Here is a 25,046-nt window from a genome sequence, read left to right on the forward strand (position 1 = left end):
CTAGCTGGGAGTTCATCTGTCAACACCAAGGAATTCATAATATAGTTGATTCTGTTGTACAGAGCCACTAGAACAATTTTAGGATACTGATAGGATAGGGATATTAATACCACTATCCTTTCTGCCCACAACACAAGTATTTTATACACAAGACTGCTTTAGAAGAGAATAGTCTATTAACAAATATTCAAAATTTTTCTTTATTTCAGAACTGCCTTTATGTACAGACATCATAAAAAAATGCACATACACTGGAGATTTTCCAAGGAATTGGAGCTGGAAATAAAAGTTAAGGGCAACTAGGAGAACTGAAACTGTCCCCAAGAAATTCTGAGGATCACGCTTCCTTAAATGTCCTTGATAACCTCTTCAAGTTCTTCCTTTGTGAACATGTGGAAATTCTGGCCAGGCTGCACTGTGGCTAGCTGGAAAGAAAACAGAGAAGGCTTAATAAGCTCGGCTCGATCACCCTGCTTATAGCCCCAGCACGGTCAGGAGAAGTTGTTGGTGACACAGCTGTTCATTAGGAACTAAGGGATCTGCTGTCCCAGGGATATCCTTTCCAGCAGCAGTTCCTAAAATAGCTGTCTGACTCCAAAATAAAAATCTTCTTGACCAAATTTTCTATTTTGAGGTTAACCCACCACATAATAGTTAACCAGATGCCTGGCATCACTGTCACTTCTTGAGGTTACTTCAACAAGGATCACAAAAGCAGCAGCAAATTGGTGTCAGTAGTTTTTTCTGTTAAAGATTCCTTTAGAAATATATTAAAAGCATATTCACACACTTGCAAGTTGAACTTGTGTATGTGACCTTGGTATACTTGCCCACTCTGTGCCTCAATTTCCATCAGTAAAATGGGGATAAAAGCACCTAACTCATAGGGTAGTTGTGAGGATTAAATGTGTCAATCCATGTAAAGTGCTTAGAACAGTGTCTAGACATTGTAATAAGCACCACATAATTAACTATTATTGGTGGGTATTATTTTCTCTAAAACTGCCCATATGGTAACTTAACAAGAAAAACATTTGTTTTGTTTTTTTAAAAGGACTGGTGATGAAAAGATCTCATTAACACTGACCATAGGAAATCAGTTACCACTAAAGATATTAGTAATAACCAGCAGTCCAGATTATAATGTATTTAAGCAATAAAAGACTAGGGTCAGAAGATGTTTAGTTTCAAATTTAACCAAACCACCAGGTCTTCCATCATCTCTGCTGACAACATAGTCCCATGTTTTAGGGTAATACTGAGGAATAGGTGCCACTTCACTTTTCCCTTTAGCTTTTGTGTTTGTTTGAAATGTCATTTCCTTATATTACCTTTTTTTAACTTTAAAATTAAACATAATAGGGCATTTTTTGAGTAACATTCACTATTGATATTTAGTATAATTTGAAAACTGCCAAAATTAGCACAGCTCAGTTACATAATGTTTATTATTCTCTGCCTCAACTACAGGTAAAATTTAGAAGAAGACTACTACTGCACATCTTAAAACACCTGAAGATCTGGTCTGGGGACAGACTAAAAAAAATGTTCTCTCAAAGCCTGCAGTCTCCACTAGATTCTCCTAAAAGATCTATCCAATTACACGAAATATCAGAAGAGTCCCAAACATATTTGTAAAATGTATGTTAAATAATTTAGTGATGTCCATATAGACCATGAGTTCTATTCCAAGGAAATTAAAATATATAAATGCTTTTCTTAAGGACATGAGGACAGAGAGATACAAAGTCAATAAACCAGAGAAGAGTGAGAGCCTATAGAGTTTATTGTCAAGTCACCCATGGCTCACAGGCTAGTCCTCCCAAACCATTACAGGGGCTAAAAACCAGAAACTGGGCAACTCTGAATTAGAACAGTCCTATAGAACCAGGCTGCAAATCAATACTAATAGGACTTAAACCAAATACTGCCTTCAGGAAGGTACCCATCACTAGATGAGTAAAAATAACCCCTTGCCATTTACTTACATAATCTATATGAAAGCTACTTTTCTATTTATCTCATTTTACTTTCTTTTTTTAAAAATACATTTATTTATTTATTTATTTATTATTATTTTTGGCTGTGTTGGGTCTTCCTTGCTGCATGCAGGCTTTCTCTAGTTGCGGTGAGCGGGGACTACTCTTCATGGCAGTGCACGGGCTTCTTTCTCATTGCGGTGGCTTCTCTTGCTGCGGAGCACAGGCTCTAGGCGTGTGGGCTTCAGTAGTTGTGGCATTCAGGATCAGTAGTTGTGGCTTGCGGGCTCTAGAGCACAGGCCCAGTAGTTGGGGCGCACGGGCTTAGTTGCTCCGTGGCATGCAGGATCTTCCTGGACCAGGGATCTAACCTATGTCCCCTGCATTGGCAGGAGGATTCTTAACCACTGCGCCACCAGGGAAATCCTCACTTTACTTTCAAAAAACCTCTGTGAGGCAGGTAAAACAGATATTTTCTTTTATTGATTTGATCAATAATTAATTGCTAAGCACCTGTGTACTAGTTACAGTTGTACAAGACACTAGAGATCCAAACATGAAGAAAGTCTGTCTTATTTACTAAGAGCTCTAGACACCAAATGCTTTTAAAGTCAGGTAAGTGTTACAACAGAGCCAAGCATACATAAAGGCACAAAGGAGTAATCTAGGGGGAGTCCAGGAAGGCTTCAAGGAGAAGCAATCTTTGAGTTGTATCTTAAAGCACTACAAGAATGGGTCAGTCAAGGAGCAGAGGGCAGACTGAATATGCAAATGCATAAATGCATGAAACAAGATGATGCATTTGCAAAACTGAAAGTAATTCCAAATGACTAGAGCAGAAGTTGCATATGTGATGAGATGAAATGGAGAGGTAGCAGGAGTTCAGAGCTCATACAGAGATAGTGTATTAAAGTGTTAAAAAGTACAGGACCGGGCTTCCCTGGTAGTGCAGTGGTTGAGAGTCCACCTGCCGATGCAGGGGACACAGGTTCGTGCCCCGGTCCGGGAAGATCCCACATGCTACGGAGCAGCTAGGCCCGTGAGCCATGGCCGCTGGGCCTGCGCGCCCGGAGCCTGTGCTCCGCAATGGGAGAGGCCACAACAGTGAGAGGCCTGCGTACCGCAAAAAAAAAAAAAGGACAGGACCCCAAATCAGACCTGGTTTCAAACCGTGACCCCACCATTTACCAATACTGTTACTTTGGGCAAGGTCTTGCCTTCTCAAAGCCTCAGTTTCCTCCTCTGTAAAATGGAAGTAGGAATACCTATCTCATAAGGCTATTGTGAGGATTAAAAGATAATTGCATGTAAAATTAGCAAGGTACCTAACAGGTTAAACATATGCCTTAAGAAGTAGTGAATTACTATGACATGAAAAGAAGTTTGGAATTTATCTTGCAGACAGTTAAGAGTCAGAAAAGACTTTTTACAAGTGGAGGACAATTGAGATTAGATATGCAATTTAGAAAATCCACTTCAGTAGCACAATGGCAGGGGAAATGGAATGAAAATGAGGAGGGTAAGGCTAGAGGCAGGAAGACTACCTAGGAAATCTCAAAACATACAAGGCAGGAGAAAAATGAGGGCCTGAACAAGAGAAGGCCCTAGGAATAGGCATGAAGAAGAGGCACTGATATGAGAGTTATTTAAGGAGGCAAAGAAACAAATCGGTGAAGGCAAAGGGAGGTCAGAGTCTTCCAGGTTTCTGCTGTGAATGACAGGTTCACTGAAGGTGTCATCAACCAGAATTAGAAATAAGGGAAGAGGAAATGGTTTTCAGGAAAAATGATGAGTTTAGTTTTACAACTGTCAAAAATTTGAGGTGTCTGCTTCAGAAAAGGTCATATAAGAAGTCTTAAAAATGACCATGAAATCTGATAAAGAGGAGTTATGTTAGCAAGGGGCAGTCTCAGGGAAATAATAACAGAAACCAAGGCAGTGATTGAGAAATAAATGAGCGCGAGGCAGTGAAGACAATGAATACAGATTCATCATCTAGCAATTAAAGGTTAAAAGATATGATGAATGGAATAGCAATAAAATGTAACAAACTCCTGAATTTCAAAATTATTAAGTGAAAGAAGTGAGACACAAAAAGAATACACACTGTAAGATCCATTTATAAGAAATTCTAGAACATGCAAAACAAATCTATAGTGACAAAAAGCAGATCAGTGGGAAGGAAGTGACTAAAAAGGGGCATGAGGGAACTTTTGGGGATAACAGAAACGTTCTGTATTTTGTGGTTGCGGATACAAGGGTTATACCTTTGTCAAAATTCACTGAACTGTAAACTTAAAACAGGCACACACTACAGTATGTACATTATGCCTCAATGAAGTTGATCTTTTAAAAAAGGATACTAGGTAGAGAGAGGGGTTGACAAAGGTGGGTTTTGTTTTTTTGTTTCTCTAAAGATGCAACTTGGAAATTTTCCCTTTTTGAGGGGAAGTGGCTGTTGAGGAGAGGCTGGTGACGCAAGGGACAACTGGAGGAGCAGGGACCTCAAAGAGATAGAGGAAGGTGGGCTCTAGAGCAGTGGCTCCCAAATGCCTGACCTTCTTAGGCTGAGCATCAGAGTCACCCAAGGAGATTTCACAAATAGAGATTTTTGATGGACAGCCAAAGACTGATGGACAGCCAGGTTTGGAAACCATGAGTTAGAGCTTGGAAAAGTGGAAGTGCCCCTGTGTTAAAGGGAAGAAAACTCTAGTCAGGGATTAATGATAGAGCGTGGATGGGACACACACCTGATGCTCTCTTCAAAGCAACACTGTAGTTGCACTGAAACTGAATGAGCTAAAAAATATCTTTGAAGTTTTAGTTGAACCAAGCAGGGCTTAGAACCTTCACTGTGAGATCAAAAGAGCTACATGTGAATTACTCTGAGGTAGCAAGGAGATAGTCTTAGTGGAAATGCCAAGACCCTATCTCATTCAGTACCACAGAAAACAAAGCACGAAAGGAACTGACAAAATCCCTCCTAAGGGTCAATATGGGCTATCGTTGCATATTTTGCGCCTCATCATCTCAGAGACTGGCACGAAGGGGAAGCATTTTCAAATCTTTGCTGAGGTGAAAAAACAACTATTTATGAAGTAAGTTTTCCATTTCCATTCCATAACCCCCTCTCCCCATGCCTGCTGAAGAAGCAAGCCAAACACCCCTCCCGCAGCCCCAACCTCTCTCCAACTCTTCTCAGACCTTCCCACCATTAGGCCAGCCCCTTGTTCTGGTGCCCAATTTTGCCCCTTTCACTGCAGCCTAAGGAACCGGGCTCTATTGGTGACAGACTGACAAACAATACTCTCCAGTACTCTCTCCATTCTTGTGCCCATAACCAGTCAATCCTTTGCCAGAGATTTATCTAAATATACATTTTCTCAATCTATGCTGAGTATAGCTGAAAAGTATCCTGGTAAGTGCTGATTGGTTTAATTACTGATTTGTGATTCCAGCTTCAGTTGGCCTTTAAAATTTTTTTTTTTTTTTCCTTCCTGCGGTACGCAGGTCTCTCACTGCTGTGGCCTCTCCCTTTGCGGAGCACAGGTTCCGGATGTGCAGGCCTAGCGGCCATGGCTCATGGGCCCAGCCACTTCACGGCATGTGGGATCTTCCCAGACTGGGGCACGAACCCGTGTCCCCTGCATCGGCAGGCGGACTCCCAACCACTGCGCCACCAGGGAAGCCCTAAAAATTTAATTAAAATATAATATACATACATACCATGCCTCCAAGGGTAACCACTATCCTGACTTTTTACAACAACTTGTTTTGTGATTTCAGCCTCAGCTAGCGTATTCTAATGTGACCCAGCAATCCTTTTACTCATCCCTGTCTTCCCTTTTCCCTATCCATAATGACGTTTCCAAATATTTTCCATTCCTTTTAATTTCACTGTTGCATTCACCCACCTTCAGCAGATGATCTAACAATCACCAGGGAAATATAATACCTCTCTCCCAGTTCACCTCCAAGCCTGCCTTAACTTTACTCATCATTACTTCCCATCCTGCTGTCTACTCTTAGGATCCTAAATAAGGGCATTCAGAATCTGGTCCACGTCTCTCCAGTGTCATCTCCCTATCTCACATACATCTCACACTCCAGCATTCAGATAAATCCCTCAGAGTCCCCTTTTACGCACAACGTTATTTTACATGTCCTGTTCCCTCTTCCTGGAATACCATTCTCTTCCCTTCTCCTAACTTCACCTCTTCCAGTAAGCTTTCCTAACGCCCCAGTATAAGTTATATGTTCCTGTGTCAATCCATTCATATTGCTATTACAGAAGTATCAACCCAAGCTGTTATTATCTGTATGTCTTCTATACTACTTAATGGGAACTGGATTTTCTGTGTCTGTATCCCTGGCATCTACATAGTACCTGGCATGTAATGGGTATTCAATATAATGCTGAATCAATTCTATTTTTCAAAACCAACTCCTTCATTTGTACCATGCCTTCTCTCTTCTAGAACTTTTCCATCACTATCTAACTTCCACTTTTAATTTTTTTTTTTTTTGGTGGTACGCGGGCCTCTCACTGCTGTGGCCTCTCCTGTCGCAGAGCACAGGCTCCGGACGCGCAGGCCCAGCAGCCATGGCTCACGGGCCCAGCCGCTCCGCGGCACATGGGATCCTCCTGGACCAGGGCACGAACCCGTGTCCCCTGCATCGGCAGGCGGACTCTCAACCACTGCGCCACCAGGGAAGCCCTTAATTCTTTTAACATTTTTCTATCCACTACTTGCTTCTCAGACTATAAAAGTATTTTCAAGTCTTTCCCCATCCTTAAAAAGACAAAAATCCTTTTCTTTAATGCTGCCTGCTGCTGACATTAATTACTTCTTGAGAAGGCAGCATATTCTTGTTTTGTCCACTTCATCACTCCCTTTTATTCTTTAACTCACCAAATTCTGGCTTCTGCCATACCACGTTACTAAAGTTGCTTATTCACAGGATAATAACTTCTTGAGAACTGAGCATACAAAAATGTTACTATCTTGATCTTCAGCAATGAGAGCTATGATATCTGAATAAAACAGAAAAATACCTCTATGTTAGTTGCATTCAGCTTCTCCTCCATTACTTGTTTGAGGATTATGAGTGAAGATTTGATGGCTTCTTTCAGTGTCATAGACTTGAAACAAAGAGGGCAAGAAGAGTAGCCATTAATTGTACATAATCTCTCCTTCCTTCAAAGATTTCCCCTATATCTCCCTGAAGAAATGATTTAGCAAATATTAATAAATCAAACATCTCAATAAGTACAGTGCATTACAAGTATCTCCAGAATTCAGGTAAATGGTAAATAAGTAGAGTACCTTTATTCAGAGAAAAAAAAGTCTTATTCTGAACCAGAACAAAGTTACCAACTTTAATATGTTAAGTGATCTTTGAAGAAGGGGAAAGTTAGACTTCTCTAGTTATTGTCTTTTGATTTAGAAGCAAGATAATATTGATGATATCCTGTGAATAATAATTCCCAAATAATCTAGAAGGTAGCCCAATGGTTTAGAAAATCTGCTCTTTGCTTACCCCATTTTGTATCTAATTTCCTGCACACGTAAAAGCAATACTAGAAGTTGATTTAAGCAGGCATCCCTGTATGAACCACCTGAATGACAAGTAGGGCAGCCTTCAGCCACTACAATGAGTTACCCCAAACCAAGGCTTCCCATCCCACAAAGATAAAAAGCACCAAATGCCCACTTGCTTGGAGAGCCAGACTAGGAAATATAAACTGCTAAGTAAAGCTGTGAAGATAAAGGATAAACAAATTGTGGTATATCTATACCATGGCATACCACTCATCAATAAAAAGAAACTACTGAAATGTGCAAAAATACGAACGTATCTCAAAAACAGTACGTTGAACAAAAAAAGGCAGACATGAAAATACAAACTGTATGATTCTATTCATAGAAAGACCAGACAAAACTAATCTACAACGGTAAATGTGCCTGAAACGGGGGAAGAGACTGACTGGAGAGGAGGCAAGCATTCTGGGGCAGGGTGATGGAAGTGTGCTATATATATATGTATCTATTTTAAATTATTTATTTATTTATTTGGCCGCGCCGGGTCTTAGTTGTGGCATGCGGTATCTTTTAGCTGCGGCCTGTGGGATCTAGTTCCCTGACCACAGCTCGAACCGGGGCCCCCTACATTGGGACCGTGGAGTCTTAACCGCTGGACCACCAGGGAAGTCCCTATATTTTGTTTTAAGTGCTGGTTACAAGGGTGTATACAATTGTCAAAACTCATAGAACTGAACTCTTAGGTCTGTGCATTTTATTTTATGTAAATTATACCATGATTTAAAAAAAAGATAATAGAAGTCGTGAGAATGCTTAATTACCTTGTGGTAAACTTCTTGCAAGGAGCTCTGGGCACCCTCTGAGGCAGAGCCAATCGCTCGAGCATCACACTGTACAAAGGTTCCAGATGGGTCCATATGAAACCTGCAAAACCACCAAAAAGAAGAGGATTAAAATGCTTAAGAACGGTGGCATTTTATGTAACAAACGTCTCACTAAAAAATATAAATGCTTGGCCCTGCAGCCAGGAAATACCGAGGCACAAATCCAAAAGATGTTCTATGGCTGGAGAAACCAGATCTTTTAAGAAGTGTTTAAGAAAACTAATAATAATTTCCTCAGGGATTTAGAAGAGAAGTATGTATAAGAATACTTTATATAGAGAGTATATATAAATATGATACTTATGTATGCCTATCTAAATACTATTTGAGGACAGGGATCAAATCAATATTCCAAAGCAAGGCTCAAACACATTTTGACTACAGCAACAAAGTTACTTCTAATTTCTTTCCAGAAATAGCACTGATTCCAGTAGAGGAGTTCTTCATAAAATCCCCAAATTTGTTTTTGTGTAAGCAGCACAGAATCAATGAACTTTATAGAATTAGAAGCCCTTCATTTTTACAACTCTACAATAATCTTCTCACTTGATTTAAACAACCAGTCCCATCCCAAATGAAAATAATTCTCCCAAAAAGGAAGCAGGAAAAAAATGGCCAAATGGTACTTACAGCTGGGGTCCTTTTTCATCAACTCCTCCAAATAACAGTGCTACTCCAAAGGGACGAGACTAGAACCAAAAAGCAGGAGGTATTAAGATAAATAGCTATGAAGTAGGGGGGCGAGAAGAGACAGGAAAGACATGTTCCGAGGACAAATGTCATCAGTTCCACAGGACAGCAAGAAAGCTTCGCACAAGCGTCAAACTCACCATGGCACCTGGATCTGCATCTTCTTCTCCAAACTGTAGAGCCAGATTTGACACAGCCTGAGTCACACTCTCCACTGTCATGGTCTCATTGTAGGTGAACCAGTGGTTCTAAAAGAAGAGCAAAGCATGGTCTACCTTTCGTAAGAATGGCATTAAAAGTAGCCCACCATCTCACCACACACATCCCTTTGAACTGTGGTTAAAAACTGAATGCTCAAGCTCTGGTGTGTTTTCCTTAACATTAAACTCAAATGCTCGGGACTGCACGAGAGGAAGAGAAATAGCTCTGGAAATAAAGTTATATCAAAAGGACTCTAAGCAATGACGACTTTTCAAGGGAGAGGACTGCTCCCTTGAAAAACAGAGTTAACCCTTCAGAGCACCAAATCTAGTCTTTTCACAAAGTGAAGGCTAATAGCTGAGTGCCGCTTTCCCTCAAAGGCCCTATCTTAGCATTCTGTTGGAGTTTAAATTAAATGACTTATTCTTACATAAGTACTGACAGCAAACCTGCAAATAAGCACAAAAAAAATTTTTTACCAATCAGATATTTTTTTCTTACCAGTCTACTACTCTGTAGGCAGCAGGAGCTCAGTTAAAAAAAAAAAAAAAATCAGTATTCCTAACCAGCATTTATCACCTGGTACATATCATTACTCACTACAGGAGAGCTGTCATTTGCAAGCCTAGCTGCAAAGGCAGTTGGGGTGAGAATTCCTTTAGCTATTTCTACCTCTTGCTATGGTGCTCCCACAGAAAGTCAATTAGGGAACAGAATACAGTGCAATGCTTGCTTTATATAAGGCAAGTCAAAAAGAAGCAAGAGACTGTCAGCACTATTTACCAGGGCTTCCTCAAAGCTGCAATGGTTGGATGGCTAGACTCCAAGCCTCAGAAAGTTGTAACTAGGGATTCTACCCAAAATCACTCCCAAGAGCTACATCTGATATTAACACAGATACCTGCAGTACAGCCCAGGCAGTTATATCATCACTAAACAAGGAACACAAGCATCATGGTAAAAAGGAGAGATGATGCTAATTTTACCTGTGTCTCCACTCTGGCTTTATCAATTAAAGTCTTAGCATCAGCAATTAGCCCACTCATGGCACAACCTGCAATGTAAAAGCAACAGTGACCCGATAGCCAAATCCTTGTAGAACTCTTTCATCCACTCAGGAAATACTGAAATTCTGGAGTGAAACCATGGCAGCCATTCAGCAATCCCATAGCAATATACCTAAGAGATTAGATGGGAAATTATCTACACTGAACACAAGTATAATTATATCACTAACAAATAAAAACCATTCATAATGAAACAGAAGTCTAGCTATTAAGGTAGGAGACAGAGAAGAGCAGCTACTCAAACATGAATTTCCACACGTTACATCCTCAAGCATTCCTTCAGCACTCTTTGGTAGCCCGTGATGCACTTTCAAACTAAGCAAGCACTAACAGTCCAACAGGAGAAACAAGGGAAAAAAAATAACTATCTCACTATGAGCTACAATGGAAGACCCTAGAAGAAAATCAAGTCTTTTCACTTTCTGACCAAACACAAACTAGTTATATGAGAGATGGCCCAAGATGCCAAGATTATGGCTGTGACGTTACACGTCATGACTCAAATCTAAATTTCCAGCCTGGGTCTCACTCCCACATTTCAGACCTATAAAGCCAAACGACTCCCTTAATATATCTACTTGGATATACCACAGACTCAACTCATTTCCCTTCTAGGCTCCATCTTTTTCCCTGGCCCTCACAACCAACTGAATCCCAAATTCTATCAATTGCTGTCTGATTAGCCTGTCTGGCATTAGTCCTTACCTCTCCGTCTTCTGGCCACCACCTTGGTTAATCCTTCATTATCTCTTTATTTGGACTATTAAAAAAATTTCTGACCTGGTCTCCCTGCCTCCAGTCTCAGCCCCCTTCACTGTACCTTCAACACTACTATCAGAATGGTCTTTCTCAAATCCTAATCTGATCATATTTCCTCAGTGCTCAAAACCTTGCCAATGCAAAAGGATCAAGTTCAAGCTCTTTAGTGTGGTAAAAAGGACTTCCACTGTTCGATCCCAGACTCATTTCTTGCCACATTTCACCTGCCAGTCATGCCAAACTGCGTGTGCCAGGGTATTTTATATTTTACACCACCACAGCTTTGCTCTTCTATTCCCTCCGACCAGAAAGCTCTCCCCTGCTACACCCAGACACTTATTCACTTGGTAAACACTTCCTTATCTTTTAGAATTCAGTTCAGCTCAAGCATCACCTTTACGGAATCCTTTTCTGAAAACCTCACTACCACTGGCCCCAGGGAAAACTAATTGTTTCCTCCATTGTACCCCTACTAAGCATATACTACAGCCTTTCTTAATACCTACTTCACTTAATTGCATTGACTTATTTACATATCTACCTCTGTTATTAAACTGTATGCTCCTGGAACACACGGGGACTATGTCTCATTCCTTTGTGTGCCCCTGGTGTCTAGCACAAAGTCTGGCACATAATAGGTTCTCAATTTGTTGAATGAAGTGACACTGACCTACCTCCGAAAGGTAGATGGCTTCAGAGAAAGTAGATAAAATGTTCTAATCTTAAAAGACTAAATCTCAGTTTCTGTATCTATGAAAGAGATAATGTCAAGCTCCCTGAGTCACTATGGCATTTGATTCTGACGCCCTCAAGCAATTAATTATTTTACCAATGTTTCAGTAATTAGATGACTAGATAGGTTAAGTAAATGTGGGCAGTCAACTAAAATGCCATGCTATAAATAAGTAGAACTACTCATCATGCTACAATGATGCCAGAAGCCACGGCAGGGGAATTTAACAGGGACCCAAAAAAGGGAGGAAGGGAAGGTGAGGGGAGATAGACTGAAATGATAAATCTGAAAACAGAGGAAGAGTACCGATCTGGGTCAAAGTCTATCATCCTTATACTCTCTGCACCTTGGTCACTCTGAAGATCTTTAAGAATTTCTCTTTGCTTAGTGGACACCCCTACCTTCCCACACAATCCTCTGCTCCAGGTAGCCTCCTAATGTTATGCATCGATGAGGACCCAGCCACCATAGGGAGCTGGCCTATGATTCAACCTTCACATATTTCAATAACCATCACATTTGCCAAGTATAAATCTGAGGGAGAAAGGAACGTCTGGGAGTAGGTGAATCCTATAACTGCTTCCTACTACCTATATTATGCACAATGGCCTACTACCTGGAAAATGATAACTAACAAGGGATAAGATGCTCACCTAATGAACCTCCCTTGAAACATCAAAGAAGACTGATTAACCCAGGCAAGATCCTACAGAACAGCCTTCTCCTACTCCTTACCTATGTGAGCATCAATCTCTACAATTTTCTCAATGCTGCTGGGCTCCATGAGTGGAGAGGTAATTCTCTTCTCCACAGCTAGGCACACACCCTCTGATGTCTGGATCCCAATGGCTGTAGAACCAAGCTAAAGAGAAACAGGTTATGGTTATCATATAGAAGTCAAAGAACAATCTCACATACTCACCAGGAATCTCTCTGTATATCTTCACATGATAGAAGCTTCAATCAGCCATATCTAATACACAGAGAAAATAAGGAGCACCCTAATAATGTACTATTCCTGTCAATGGCAAGAGCACTGATTTACAGAATTTTGTGCTTCTAAAGGGGAAGTTCAAGGTCTTGAAAATGTCCGGAAAATGATCAACTCTAATGCCAGTTTTTTGGAGAGGGGCAGATTCTAAAGTTCTAAACATAGAGGGCAAGAAGTAATACAACTCTAATGTTTTTTCTGGACTTGGTATCTTTTTACCTCTGCTACCTTGATCTATCCGAAAAGGTGATATCCCTCAAATCTATGTGACTCCAGAAAAGTCATTTACTTAAAAAAAAAAAACAAAGAAAGAAAAAAGAAAAGATAAAGAAACACCAACAACATAAAAATATCTTTCAAGGTCACTAGCAGTCTACAATATAGCTTGATTTCATCTCTCCATCTCCATGTCACCATCCTAGTCACCCACCCCTCTTTGTCTCAGTTTCCTTATCTACAAAAGGGGGATAATAACAACAATACCTACACATCAAGAGGGGTAAACACACATACATAAAATGCTTAAAATGGTAACTTGTACGTAATAAATGAGCAACAAATGTTAGCTATTTTTTTATATGCCAAGATTACTTCAATAGCCTCCTTAGTCTATCTTTAATCTCTCTCTCCCAATGTATCTTTCATATTATGGCCTGACTGATACAATAAAATACTATTTTCATTATACTTCTCCTTCTCTAAAGAATTAATATCTCTCTATACTGCCTGTAACATAAAATCCAAGTAAAGCTTCCAGAGTCCTCAAAACCTAATCCTACTTTACTCTTTCAACTTTATTATTTATCATTCTCCAGCAAAATTCCTCAGGTATAGCCAAATCCATTTTCTCATGCTATATTATCCGCTACCCTTGTTCTGCCCATGCTGTCCCACCTGGAATACGCTCCTCCCTTTGCCTATCCAAATTCCACCCATCATTCATAAAGGCTTCCATAACTATGCGTGCTCTCTCCTCTAAATAATCACTATATTTACTTACAGTAAATCACTATATTTACTTAGTTCTACAAAGCAATGACTATCAGTGTGAGCATCAGATTCCTGGAGTCTGTTATTGCAAAGTATTCCAAAGAATTTCATAAATCATTGTGCATAACATGCTTAAAACACATGCAGACTGAATGATCATGTCTCTTACATATATGTATTATTTTTCAAATGTGTAAAGTTGTGACTTTATTTAGAAGTGTTATTAAATATATATACCTGCTTTTCACTGTATATTTTCTTAATGGTACATGCATAACTACAGGAGATAAAATGTCAAAGAATTTTATGTAAAAAATGAGTGCTCTTACTTCTAAGTAAAGGTGTAGACTGAATACATACATTAGCTCTACTCCTTCTCCAAGCCTTAGAACAGGAGATTAAAAGGCTTAAGCGGGGACTGGATAAATCCACTAGGACAAAGAGTGGACAAAGACACAGACACAAAATTTTAAAGCAAGAAGATGGGTTAGTGATTACTTACTTAGCAAACCTGAGAAATCCAAATCCTAAGCCAGTAGTAAAGAAAGTCAAGAAACAACCTGATTTCTATCATAGGACCCCCCAAAAAGGGAATGGTGGCAACAAGGACCTCTGGAAATAGAAACAGAACAGCTAAAAATTATAAAATTAGTTCAACGTTTGCTTAAGAGACAGATTTCCAGATCTCTTACCCTACGTTGTAAAGCTAGATGATGGCCCCCACTCCCACTCCTGTAGAAGACTCTGGAGAGAGTAAAACAGAGGGTCTCTAGATTGGGGGATGCCACCATCGAAGGCAGAGTACTACAGGAAAACGGGAATTAAGTAAAAATTGACAAGTTTAATGTTAAGAACCCCAGCCTTCTTTCCCTGCTCAGCTCTCAGAAGTGAGCAGGCAGAAACACCTTCAAGGCATGAAATGAGAAGAGGCAGTTTTCTCTAGAGCAGTAGTTTTCAAATTTTCTGACCCAAATCTACATTAAGAAATATACTTTATATCATGACCAAAATACACAAACAGGTACAAAGAAATAAATATAATAGAAACAAAGTTTCATGCAGAAAAGAAAACACTCACCAATACTATGAGCAAGGCATTCTGAGATCTACTGCTCCAGTCTACGTCAAAAAGAAATGCTCCCATGACCTACTAAATTGATTCAGTGCCCACTAATAGGTCAAGATCTGCAGTTTAAAAATATATATCTCTAAAGAATCTAGCTTGTTCAAGGGGAAAAAGAAATCTAAAGAAAAAATTTTTTTTTAGTCCTTGAAAAAGGTATTTTCATCCATAAAACAAGAACAGGACACTAATAAGAAAAAGGAAAAAAAGCAAAAAAGCTTGGAAATTGAAAATACTTTCTTATGAAATCATTGGAGAACGGGTTCTACCAAATTGAAGGAATACATCAAAAAAGAAAATGACTTGCGATCTAACGCAAGAGGGAGTTAAAGAGAGTTCCTAGGATGATGATGATAGAAGAGCCTAAGTATACAGCTGTGCAGCAGGCCCAGAGAACCAGTCCAGATTAGAGCTGGTCAAAGGCTCAAAGATTTCTTTAAGAATCTTTCACAGGATACTTAATGTGCCTGAGTGTTTTGAGAGGATATACATAACTTGGAGAGACCTTGGGGATGAATTATTGATATTTACATACTAAATTAGGCAAAATTTTTAAAGAGAATTACAAACTCCCAGGAAAACACTATTGTGCAGAAACAGAAAAACAGCTCAGGTATGAAAAGCATTTACGTAGTCTTACCAATAGAAATGTTGACTAATGATCTAACAAAATTATGATAGATATGACATACATTGAGAGGGTTGCCCTATCTCTACCCCAGTAGGAAACTGTATATCTGTGTGTCACTGGGGGCAGAAGTCGTCATCCTTCATAATGAAAAGTCTGTGGATAATACCTAGGTGAAAAAAATGTAAGTCTGTGTTCCTATCTTAGAGATATGGAAGTAAATGCCAAGAAAATTAGCTAAAAGACTTTAAAATGTTGCATCTGAGAAGCTGAAGATAAAGAGGGGCAGGCTCAGGGATTTCTGCTTTTGTTACAAGGTTTATAAAACTATTTTACCTTCTGACTAAAACTACATGCACGTATGCCTTAAAAATACAGTTGACCCTTGAACAATACAAGTTTGAACTGTGCAGGTCCACTTACATGTGGATTTTTTTTTTCAATGGTAATACAACAGTACTGATCTGTGGTTGGTTGAATGGGTGAATGAGGAACCACAGATATGGAGGGCCAACTATATCAATAGATTATAGGGCAATTTTAGACTGCTTGGAGGGTCGGTGTCCTTAACCCTTGCCTTGTTCAAGGGTCAACTGTAAAATAAAAAAGTCAGAAACCATTGTCAGAGAATTTAATTTGGCACTTAGTTGTCCTCTAATTGTTTTGTGTATAGTGTATTGATCTTGAATCTCCAACTGAACAGAGCAGAACAGAATTCATACCTACTTTGTAAAATTTTATTTGTTTATTTATTTACTGCTGCATTGGGTCTTCGTTGCTGTGCACAGGCTTTCTCTAGTTGCGGCGAACGGAGGCTATTCTTCATTGCAGTGCGTGGGCTTCTCATTGTGGTGGCTTCTCTTGCTATGGATCATGGGCTCTAGGTGCATGGGCTTCAGTAGTTGTGGCATGTGGGCTTCAGTACTTGTGACTCGCAGGCTCTAGAGTGCAGGCTCAGTAGTTGTGGCTCACAGGCTTAGTTGCTCTGCGGCATGTGGGATCTTCCCGGACCAGGGCTCGAACCCCTGTCCCCTGCATTGGCAGGCGGATTCTTAACCACTGCGCCACCAGGGAAGTCCCCATGCCTACCTTAAAATTTTATCTAGCAGAGTTATTCTCAACCGGGAGCCCTTTTACCCCCTAGGGGACAACTGACAAAGTCTGGAGACATTTCTGGTTGTCACAACTGGAGGAGTGAGTGCTACTGGCATCTAACGGGTAGAGGCCAGGGATGTTGCTAAACAGCCTACAATGCACAGGTCTGTCCCCCACAACAAAGAATTATCCGTTCTAAAATGTCAATAGTCCCTGTAATTATTTTGTGGAGGAAGTTCTCATAGCACAAGAAAAAATTTTCAACTTGTTCAATTTGGCCTCCAACTTAAATAGCTTTCTAGGACTTCCCTGGAGGCGCAGTAGTTAAGAATCCGCCTGTCAGTGCAGGGGACACGAGTTTGAGCCCTGGTCCGGGAAGATCCCACATGCCGCGGAGCAACTAAGCCCGTGCACCACAACTACTGAGCCTGCGCTCTAGAGTCCGCGAGCCACAACTACTGAGCCCACGTGCCACAACTACTGAAACCCATGCACCTAGAGACTGAGCACCACAATGAAGAGTAGCCCCCGCTCGCCGCAACTAGAGAAAGCCCGCACGCAGCAACAAAGACCCAATGCAGTCAAAAATCAACCAATCAATTAATTAAAAAATATAATTTCTATGCTTCTACTCCAAAAAAGGGTCAATATTTTGAGACAGGCTATTTTACAAAATATATCAAGATAATTTTCTCTTGTACATTATATTTATACCCAGACATTTCAATATTACGATTCTGACTAAACTCCACCCCCACCCTGGGTTGGGACTGGGGAGATGGAGGAGGGAAGAAAGGGAACACTTGAACTGACTATGTATTATTTATTTAATATAATTCACTAGCATAGTAACCAATGTCCAGATGCTCAGAATAATACAATAATTTTGACACTGTCACAGATTTCCATTTCTTCCCCCAAACCTAACTCTAAAAGGCACTCTGCTCCCACCTCTGCTGGCTATATCTCACCCATGCCATCCATACAGCACCTCTACGTGATAATTTCTATTTGTCAGCCATTTTCAGTCATTTCTCCAGCTCCTTTCATACTACTAAATCCTTATAGTTATCAAATTGCTTTCACATTGGCTAAGTTGCCAAGACAACAACAAGGTTGTTTCAACACCTAGGAGTATGAATTTTTACACAGGTTAAGCAGCATACATTAATGGCACTACTCCATCCTAGCTCAAACTAGGGCTACAGAGATCAGATACTATCTCGTTATCTCTAAGCAACGTGGAAATTACTAGCACTAATGGGCTTAAGGAGAACCAAAAAAACTGAGAATTACTCTTCGCTTGCACATCTGGATAGAACTATTACCTTAGCTGAGGCTCAAAATAAATGCTACAGCTTGGAATTGTGATAATCTCAGACTTCATAGTAACATATGGTTTAAATATAGGGCACACATGATTAGAAATAGAAAACAGGCACTTTTTGTAGCTGGCCCATCGTTTTCTGCCCACTATCTACTACAATGCTTCCACCTTCACTTCTATGTCTTCAACTAAGAATCTTCTTTGCCCTTTCCAGATTCTCATACAACTATTTTCCCCAATACACTCTTTCTAGAAGAGGTAACTTAGAGGGAAACACAATAGTTCTCTTCAAATATGTGAGGAATTGCCTTATGGAAGAGGTTTAAACATCCTGTATGGTTCAAGGGCAAAACTAGGGCCAACTGAAGGAAACTTCAGGAAGCTAGACTTTCAATTCAATATAAGGATAAATTTCTAAACCATTATGAACGATTTCCAAACAGAATGAGCTATCTAGTGAGAAAATATTCTGTCACTAGATCTATAAAAACAGAAGCTGTTTGGGGATGCAGAGGTGACTGAAACAGAGTGAAGAGTTGGACTAGATCAGTGATTCTCAACCGTTGCTAGACACTAAGAATCACTGAGGTAGTCCTTAAAAATACTGATGCCTGGACCTTATCCTAAACGACCTAATTTAGATCTAAAGCAGAATTTAGATTATCCATAATCCAACAAATAGAAGATCCCACATAAGTAACTTTAGCATAAATAGCTTACTTTCTAACTAATTTTTTGAATACTGGTTTGAACTATTCGATTTTGTTGTTAGATTACAGGACACATCTCTTATTCAGACCCAAAAATGTCTAGTACAAATTGACAAATTTACCAACAAGAATACAGGTGATCAGTTAAATGATTTGTTCAAGATGATAAAATATCTCCCAGGTGCTAACTCAGGAATTCTAGACCCCTTTCTTTATAGCCAAGAAGATTATAAACACAAACATGTCCTTCCAACCCCACTAAGAAAAAGCTACTTACATAACTATGAAGCAGTTATTTGTTTAAAAAGTTCCAAAGTAGTTGTTAGGAATGGGATTGAAATTGTTATACAAATGGTTAATTGTGCCCAACACTGTAAATCAACCATACTTCAATAAAAAAATAAAATTAAAAAGAAGGTTAACTGTGGTTGATTAAAGGGAGATAAAGAACATTTTCTAAAGGAATAGCTAAAACACATTTACTCCAAATGTTCTGCCAGCAAAGTACTAAGTTGCCATGAAATTTCCAAAACGACCCCACTTGATACTATACCTTGATAGCCTCAATGGCATATTCCACTTGAAATAATCTTCCTTCAGGAGAAAAAGTATTCACACCCCTATAATTAAAAAAAAGAAAAAAGAAAAAGGTATTAAAATTGTCAGAAAAAATAAGCATAGAGACACTAAAGTCAAGTGCCTTGACATCTAGCTCAGATGGCTACAAGATGTGCACACTGTCTTTATGCTCCTTTACCCACAACAATCTGTAGCTGTTTTTTGGTACACTAACAGTTTTTCAAGAGAATGGAACCTATACATAGAACACCTCTGCCCCACTCCCAAAGTATCTTCAAACTGATCAAATGAAAGCAGGTGACTTTCTGCCTCTATCTTGAATCAATTTGGAATCCCTCTGGTAAATTCATGCCCCCAAACTATCAGGCAATTCCTAAGAAAATGTGCATTTATCCTTATCCTCTTCCCATTACGTGAATTTGATGTTAATATCTTACTTTTTAGTAAAAGTCAGCCACAGGGACATTTCTCTATTTATTTGTATGAATTAGTATTGTTATCTGAAAAACAGACTGAGATCTGTTGCAGTTCCTAAAGCCTAACCTAGTTAATTCACTCAATACATTATACATGCCAGACTGCTCTTCTCCCTTAAACAATTCCCAACCTTTCCTTGCTCATCCGTTAGAAATCCCTTTGGAAAAGAAGCATCATGGTCTTAGCTATAAAAGCTTTCCGCACACAATGGACACTTTAAGAATATTTGAACAAATGAATGAAAATAGTTGTGCTCCTTGGTTTATGGAGTCTGGAGTTTATAACGTGTAAGATGATATAGAGCAGTGTTTTCAAATTTGTTTTATCAAAACCTCTTTTTTTAAAAAAATAAATATTTTTAATATATATATATATATATCCCAAATATAAAACAGATAATAATACAAGTTGACATTTACTGAATATGTACTATATGCCTGGCACTGTTGCAAACCTTTAAATGACAACACACTTAATTCTCAAAACAATCCCATGAAATAGTATTCTAAAGCGATACTACTTTAGAGATGAGGAAGTTGAGACACAAAGAGGTTGACTAATTTGCCCAAAGTCACTCAGCATATAAGAGGCAGAACTGGAATGAGAATTCAGGCAATCTAAGACCAAGCTTTCAACTATCAGGAGTCAAAAGAGAATCTCACCATTCCAGCCTCCCATTTTCCCCAGAGGTACTATCCCTAATGTCATTTAAAAGGAAATTTAGGACTCTAAGAAACAGCTTTTAAAAATCACTGAGAGGAAAGTCCGAGGGCAGAAGACCTGGGATTAAATTCTAGTTCTGCCACTTACTAACTTTAATTTGCTCAAATGAAAAAAAAAAATCTATCCTGCCTCTGTCATAATACAATTGGTATTGAATTGCACAGATTATGAAAGCACTTTGTAAAGTGTAAAGTACTGTGTGAATACGAATACAGTATTTTCACCCTAATTCAGGAACTTTATCCTGTTGAGGTATTACTAAGTCTTTCCTAATGTGGGCTCTGCTCTTGGCCCTGTTTTCAAACTTTCTCTGGGTTATTTCATTCATGTCAAGCACTAACTACTTCCAAATCTCTATTACCAGTTTGACCTCTTTCCTGATTAATCTGAAAGCCTCCTGAGCATTTCCATTTGGATATCCCATTAGTGCCAAACACTTGACATTTTCCAGTCTGAAATATACAGTCACCCTTGCAAAATCAGCTACATCTCCTGCCATTCCTACTTCATTTTTACTTTAAAACACCTCGCATCTCCCAGTTCCCCAAACTATAAAGTTCTGAACGATCTGACTCACTCCTCCCTTTTTCCCATAATTAACAATATGCCAAGTCATATCAATTCAAATCAGTTCCCCCCATGCCCCCCACACAGTAACTCTACACTCCCTTCCATTCTCAATGCCCTCATTACCTTTCAACTATTTTAATAGCCTTCTAACTGGTACTGATTCTCTTTCCTCTAATCCAGTCAATTAATCTCTATACAACGCAATTATGATTATGTAACTTCTTAAAATTATAATTTATGCCACACAGATGCCTACAAAATAAGACCCAAACTTCTCAACCTCATATTAAAAACCATCCAGTATCTAGCACCATAGTGTTTTCCCAGATCTCCCCCCATTCCCATATGTGTATCATATGTGCCAGCAGACTAGAATTTTCGCAAACACTATGTATGCTTTCCCACTGCCCCTCCTTTGTTCATCCTATATTCTCTGCCTCAAAACTATTCACTCTCACTCTCCATATTTATTAAAACCTTACATCTAAGACTCAGTTTATTTATGTTTTTTAAAATTTATTTATTTATTTAGGCTGTGCTTGGTCTTATTTGCAGCAAGTGGGATCTTCATTGCCGAATGTGGGCTCTTAGTTGAGGCATGCATGTGGGATCTAGTTCCCTGACCAGGGACCGAACCCGGGCCCCCTGCATTGGAAGCGCGGAGTCTTAGCCACTGAACCACCAGGGAAGTTCCTAAGGCTCAGTTTAAATATCAGCTCCTTTTGAAGTTTTCCATAATACCCTAATATTGAATGCAATCTCTCTCGTCAAACTCCCATAGTGTTGATTTGAGCTTCTCTAATGACATGAACACATTTCTGAATTATACTATAGTTACTTTTGTAAATAGTTCTTTAAAGGACAGTCTCCCATATGAGAAAAAGGAACATGATATTGTTCACTGCCATATGACAAGCATTCAAGTACCTTAGCTAAGTGAATAAAAAAGGACTGTTTTAGGCATTCTTTAGAAAGATACAAAAATGAGTAACACAAAGCAGTTAATAAAGATGTTAAGTAAATGATCACAAAAACCTTAATAAAGGTTTTCTGATAAGAATAACAATTTCCATCATACACACCCCTTACTCAAAATTATATCACCCAAAGATGATTCTTTTCAATGCTCTGGAAGCTAAATACTGACTAACAAAGTTATTTTATAGGACAGTAGGAAAAGGAGTCCGTTTTTTTTTTGTTTTTTTTTAAGGAGTCAGTTTTAAAACCTCACATACATCTTCTATGAGTCAGTAAAAGGATTTTTTTCTTAAAGTGGTAGTTCTAACTGATAAAACTTTTGACAGGTTCAACATATACTTGACAAGAAATGCAGCTTCTCAAGCCATCTAGTACAAAGAAAACATCTGCCTTTCCTGGCTTTAAAATTTAAAAAAAACAATAGCTATGTGAAACGTAACTGATCAAAACAGAAACTGAAAGTAAAAATGTCTACAGCATAAGTATGTACAATTTAATATTACTTAACATTTCCAAGCTCTGAAAGATTTTTTGTTTTATACAAATACAACCACCTCACAGCTTTGATTTCAAAAACAGATCTGGCTGCAACACACATTTAAAGTAACTTGCTTTAAACTGTTTAAAAAGTCAGAAAAGCTTGGGTCTAGTTGAATCAGCATGATGACAAAACTCTTGAGAACACTCTAAATTCCAGTTCCCATAAAATCAGACACCATACACTATATCTGGGCGAAGCTGAGACTTCCTTCGCGCTTCTGCAGAAACTATACATCACATCACGCCCCATTACACCTCAATCAAAGGAATGGCTGCTCTGTTCCCACAGCTAAGAAACGGAAAACGAGGTTGTGCTCCTAGAAGGAAAAGGGAGCTGAAATGATCAAACCCATTAAGTGATCTCTAATTGCTTTTTCTTCCAGGCACACGTTTACATTTTTAGAAAGGCAGTCACACTCAGCACAAAAAGATGAAGGGGAGAAGGGGTGACTCCTGGCCTTTCCAGGTTAAAGGTCGGAGTCGCGGCGCGCCAGCCGCCTTTCCCCAAGCACAAAGCGGAGCTTCACGCTTCCGCACCGACTTCGGACCCAGCAGTGACTCAGCGGTAGGACAAGTGCGGCCGACAGGCGCAACTCTAGCCTGGGGAATCACAGCGGGCGGCTGGGGAAGGCGAGAGATCCCCGGGCCGGGCCAGACTCGGGATCCTGGGGCGCCCCCATGACACGGCAGAACCCAGGCCCAGACCGGGCCCCGGGCCCGCCGACCCGTAACTTCCACCCCATTTCCCCCAACCACACAGACCTGTCGTACTCAGACCGGGTGAGAAACATGGTAAGGGCAGGAGAAAGCGGCAGCGGCCACTCGGGGATTCTGAGGGCCAAGACGAGTCCACCTGCACCCAACTCACCCACACCGCCACACAGCCAAGTCTCCGTTACCAACTGCGCGTGCGCTCGCAACCCCTTCAGCCCGCCCTCCTGTACCTGCCTTCTATTGGTTGGTCGGAGTTCCCGCCGAGGTGACTGGGCCAACGCGCTTCCCCCGCCCGGCCTCGGTAGTTCCAGAGAGGGCGGGACAAAGGTCGTTCTTCCGCTTTTAATTGCTTGTGGTTGCTAGGGGCGCTCGGAACGGTAGGTGTGTGGTGAGAGTTCACGTTTTAGAGACGTTGTGAAGCCATCCCAAGATTGGCAACTGGGGAACTTGTATGGAGAGTCGGTCTGTCTGAACCCTGGTTTGATAGGTCCCTCGCCGACTCCCGCAATCCCCGCCAGAGCACGTTGGTCCCAGTCTCTCTTCGCTCTTCACCTGCCCGGCCTTTGGCGGGACTCCTCGCTTTTCCGGCTCCGGCGCGGACTTCCTCCAGGTGCTGTGTGACGGCTTCCAGGACTCGACCTGGGAGGTGATGAGGTGCGCTCCGGTGCGTCTGAGCGGGCGCCGGGGGCGAGTCCAGTCGCTTCAGCACTCCCCTCTCATGGCTCGTTTGTTGAGAAAAGTTGGTGAGTTCTAGTCGGTAGGAATATCTTCAAGTTTCCGCACGGTCAAGGTAATTTTACTACCATTTCCTTCCATTTCTCCCCGCTGCCCCCAGTACAGGCTTTCGACCTGGTGACCCAGAGCTCTGGATGTGGGATTCAAATTGTTCACTGTTTTTCTGTTATTCATGAATTAGCTGAAGGTGCCGTCTTTTTTGTGCTTCATGCTTCCATTCCCTAAGCATAGGAGAGCAACTTCACAGCTTCATAGAAAGACTGTAAATGAATTATGTGTTCAAGAAAGATAACCAGTTAGGGAGTCATTTAGTGGGCAGTGTATGACTGAAAGGGAAACGCAAGGGTTCCGATTCTGGTTAAAGATACACCACTGGTCAAGGCCTTAACCTCTCCAGGCCTGTCTCTCTCAAGTTAAGTTCATAACTTAGCCTTAGATTAGGTTTGTAAATGACCAAGGCAATTCAGTGGTAGGGGAAATGTAGAAATAAGCCTTTTGGGTATTGACATCTGTTTTGCCCAACATTTATTTCTTTCCCTCGTAAATTCGACAGGAATTTCGTTTTGTGGTCCCTAGCCAATAAGAAGTTTGGCACCAGTAAAACTGAGGAGAAATTCCAAGTGGCAATCCTCAGGGACCTTTTAGATTTCTGAGAAAGGAATGGTATCCTTTAGTTTCTGGTCAGCTTAATGTGCCCTTTCTATTAAAAAATTTTAGTTAATTTCAGTATGCCCTCTCTTTTGAAGTTCTCTTGAAATTAATATATAGTAACTACCTATATACCTACATAAATATTACCTATGTACCTATATAGGTACTTGAGCATAATAGTATTTCCTGAACACCCAGGGATGCAAGGTGCTCTGCAGCCCTTACTCATATCAGATGTGGTGGTGAATGTCTCACAAGATTATTTGAATGTAGACTCCTCTGGGTAAATGTGTTTGTGCCTTATATATCATAAGTGAAAGGGAGCCACAGGTAGCTCTCATTGTGGATAAGAAGGGAAA

The 25,046-nt window shown here is 40.2% G+C and overlaps 1 protein-coding gene across 1 annotated transcript; it reads right to left on the reverse strand.

Annotated features, from left to right (window-relative positions):
* Positions 1 to 182: 182 nt before the first annotated feature.
* PSMA5 (proteasome 20S subunit alpha 5) lies at positions 183 to 23,480 on the reverse strand. Its single transcript, XM_079944147.1, has 9 exons — positions 23,350 to 23,480; positions 19,274 to 19,340; positions 12,592 to 12,718; positions 10,284 to 10,351; positions 9,237 to 9,344; positions 9,037 to 9,095; positions 8,344 to 8,446; positions 7,036 to 7,122; positions 183 to 425 (listed from the first exon to the last, which is right to left on the reverse strand). The coding sequence occupies exons 1-9, from the start codon at positions 23,376 to 23,378 to the stop codon at positions 348 to 350; spliced, it is 726 nt and encodes a 241-aa protein (XP_079800273.1). The 5' UTR covers positions 23,379 to 23,480; the 3' UTR covers positions 183 to 347.
* Positions 23,481 to 25,046: the final 1,566 nt, after the last annotated feature.

Source organism: Stenella coeruleoalba, assembly GCF_951394435.1.
Source record: "Stenella coeruleoalba genome assembly, chromosome: 1".
Lineage (NCBI taxonomy): Eukaryota > Metazoa > Chordata > Mammalia > Artiodactyla > Delphinidae > Stenella > Stenella coeruleoalba.

Bases quoted from the DNA above. Each gene is read 5' to 3' on its own strand.
- PSMA5 (XM_079944147.1), bottom strand. From the start codon at position 23,378: ATGTTTCTCACCCGGTCTGAGTACGACAG. The intron at 10,352-12,591 runs GTAAGGAGTAGG...TTTACATTGCAG, and splicing joins AGAGATTGATGCTCACATAG to GTTGTGCCATGAGTGGGCTA. The intron at 9,345-10,283 runs GTAAAATTAGCA...CTCTTCTTTTAG, and splicing joins AAGCCAGAGTGGAGACACAG to AACCACTGGTTCACCTACAA.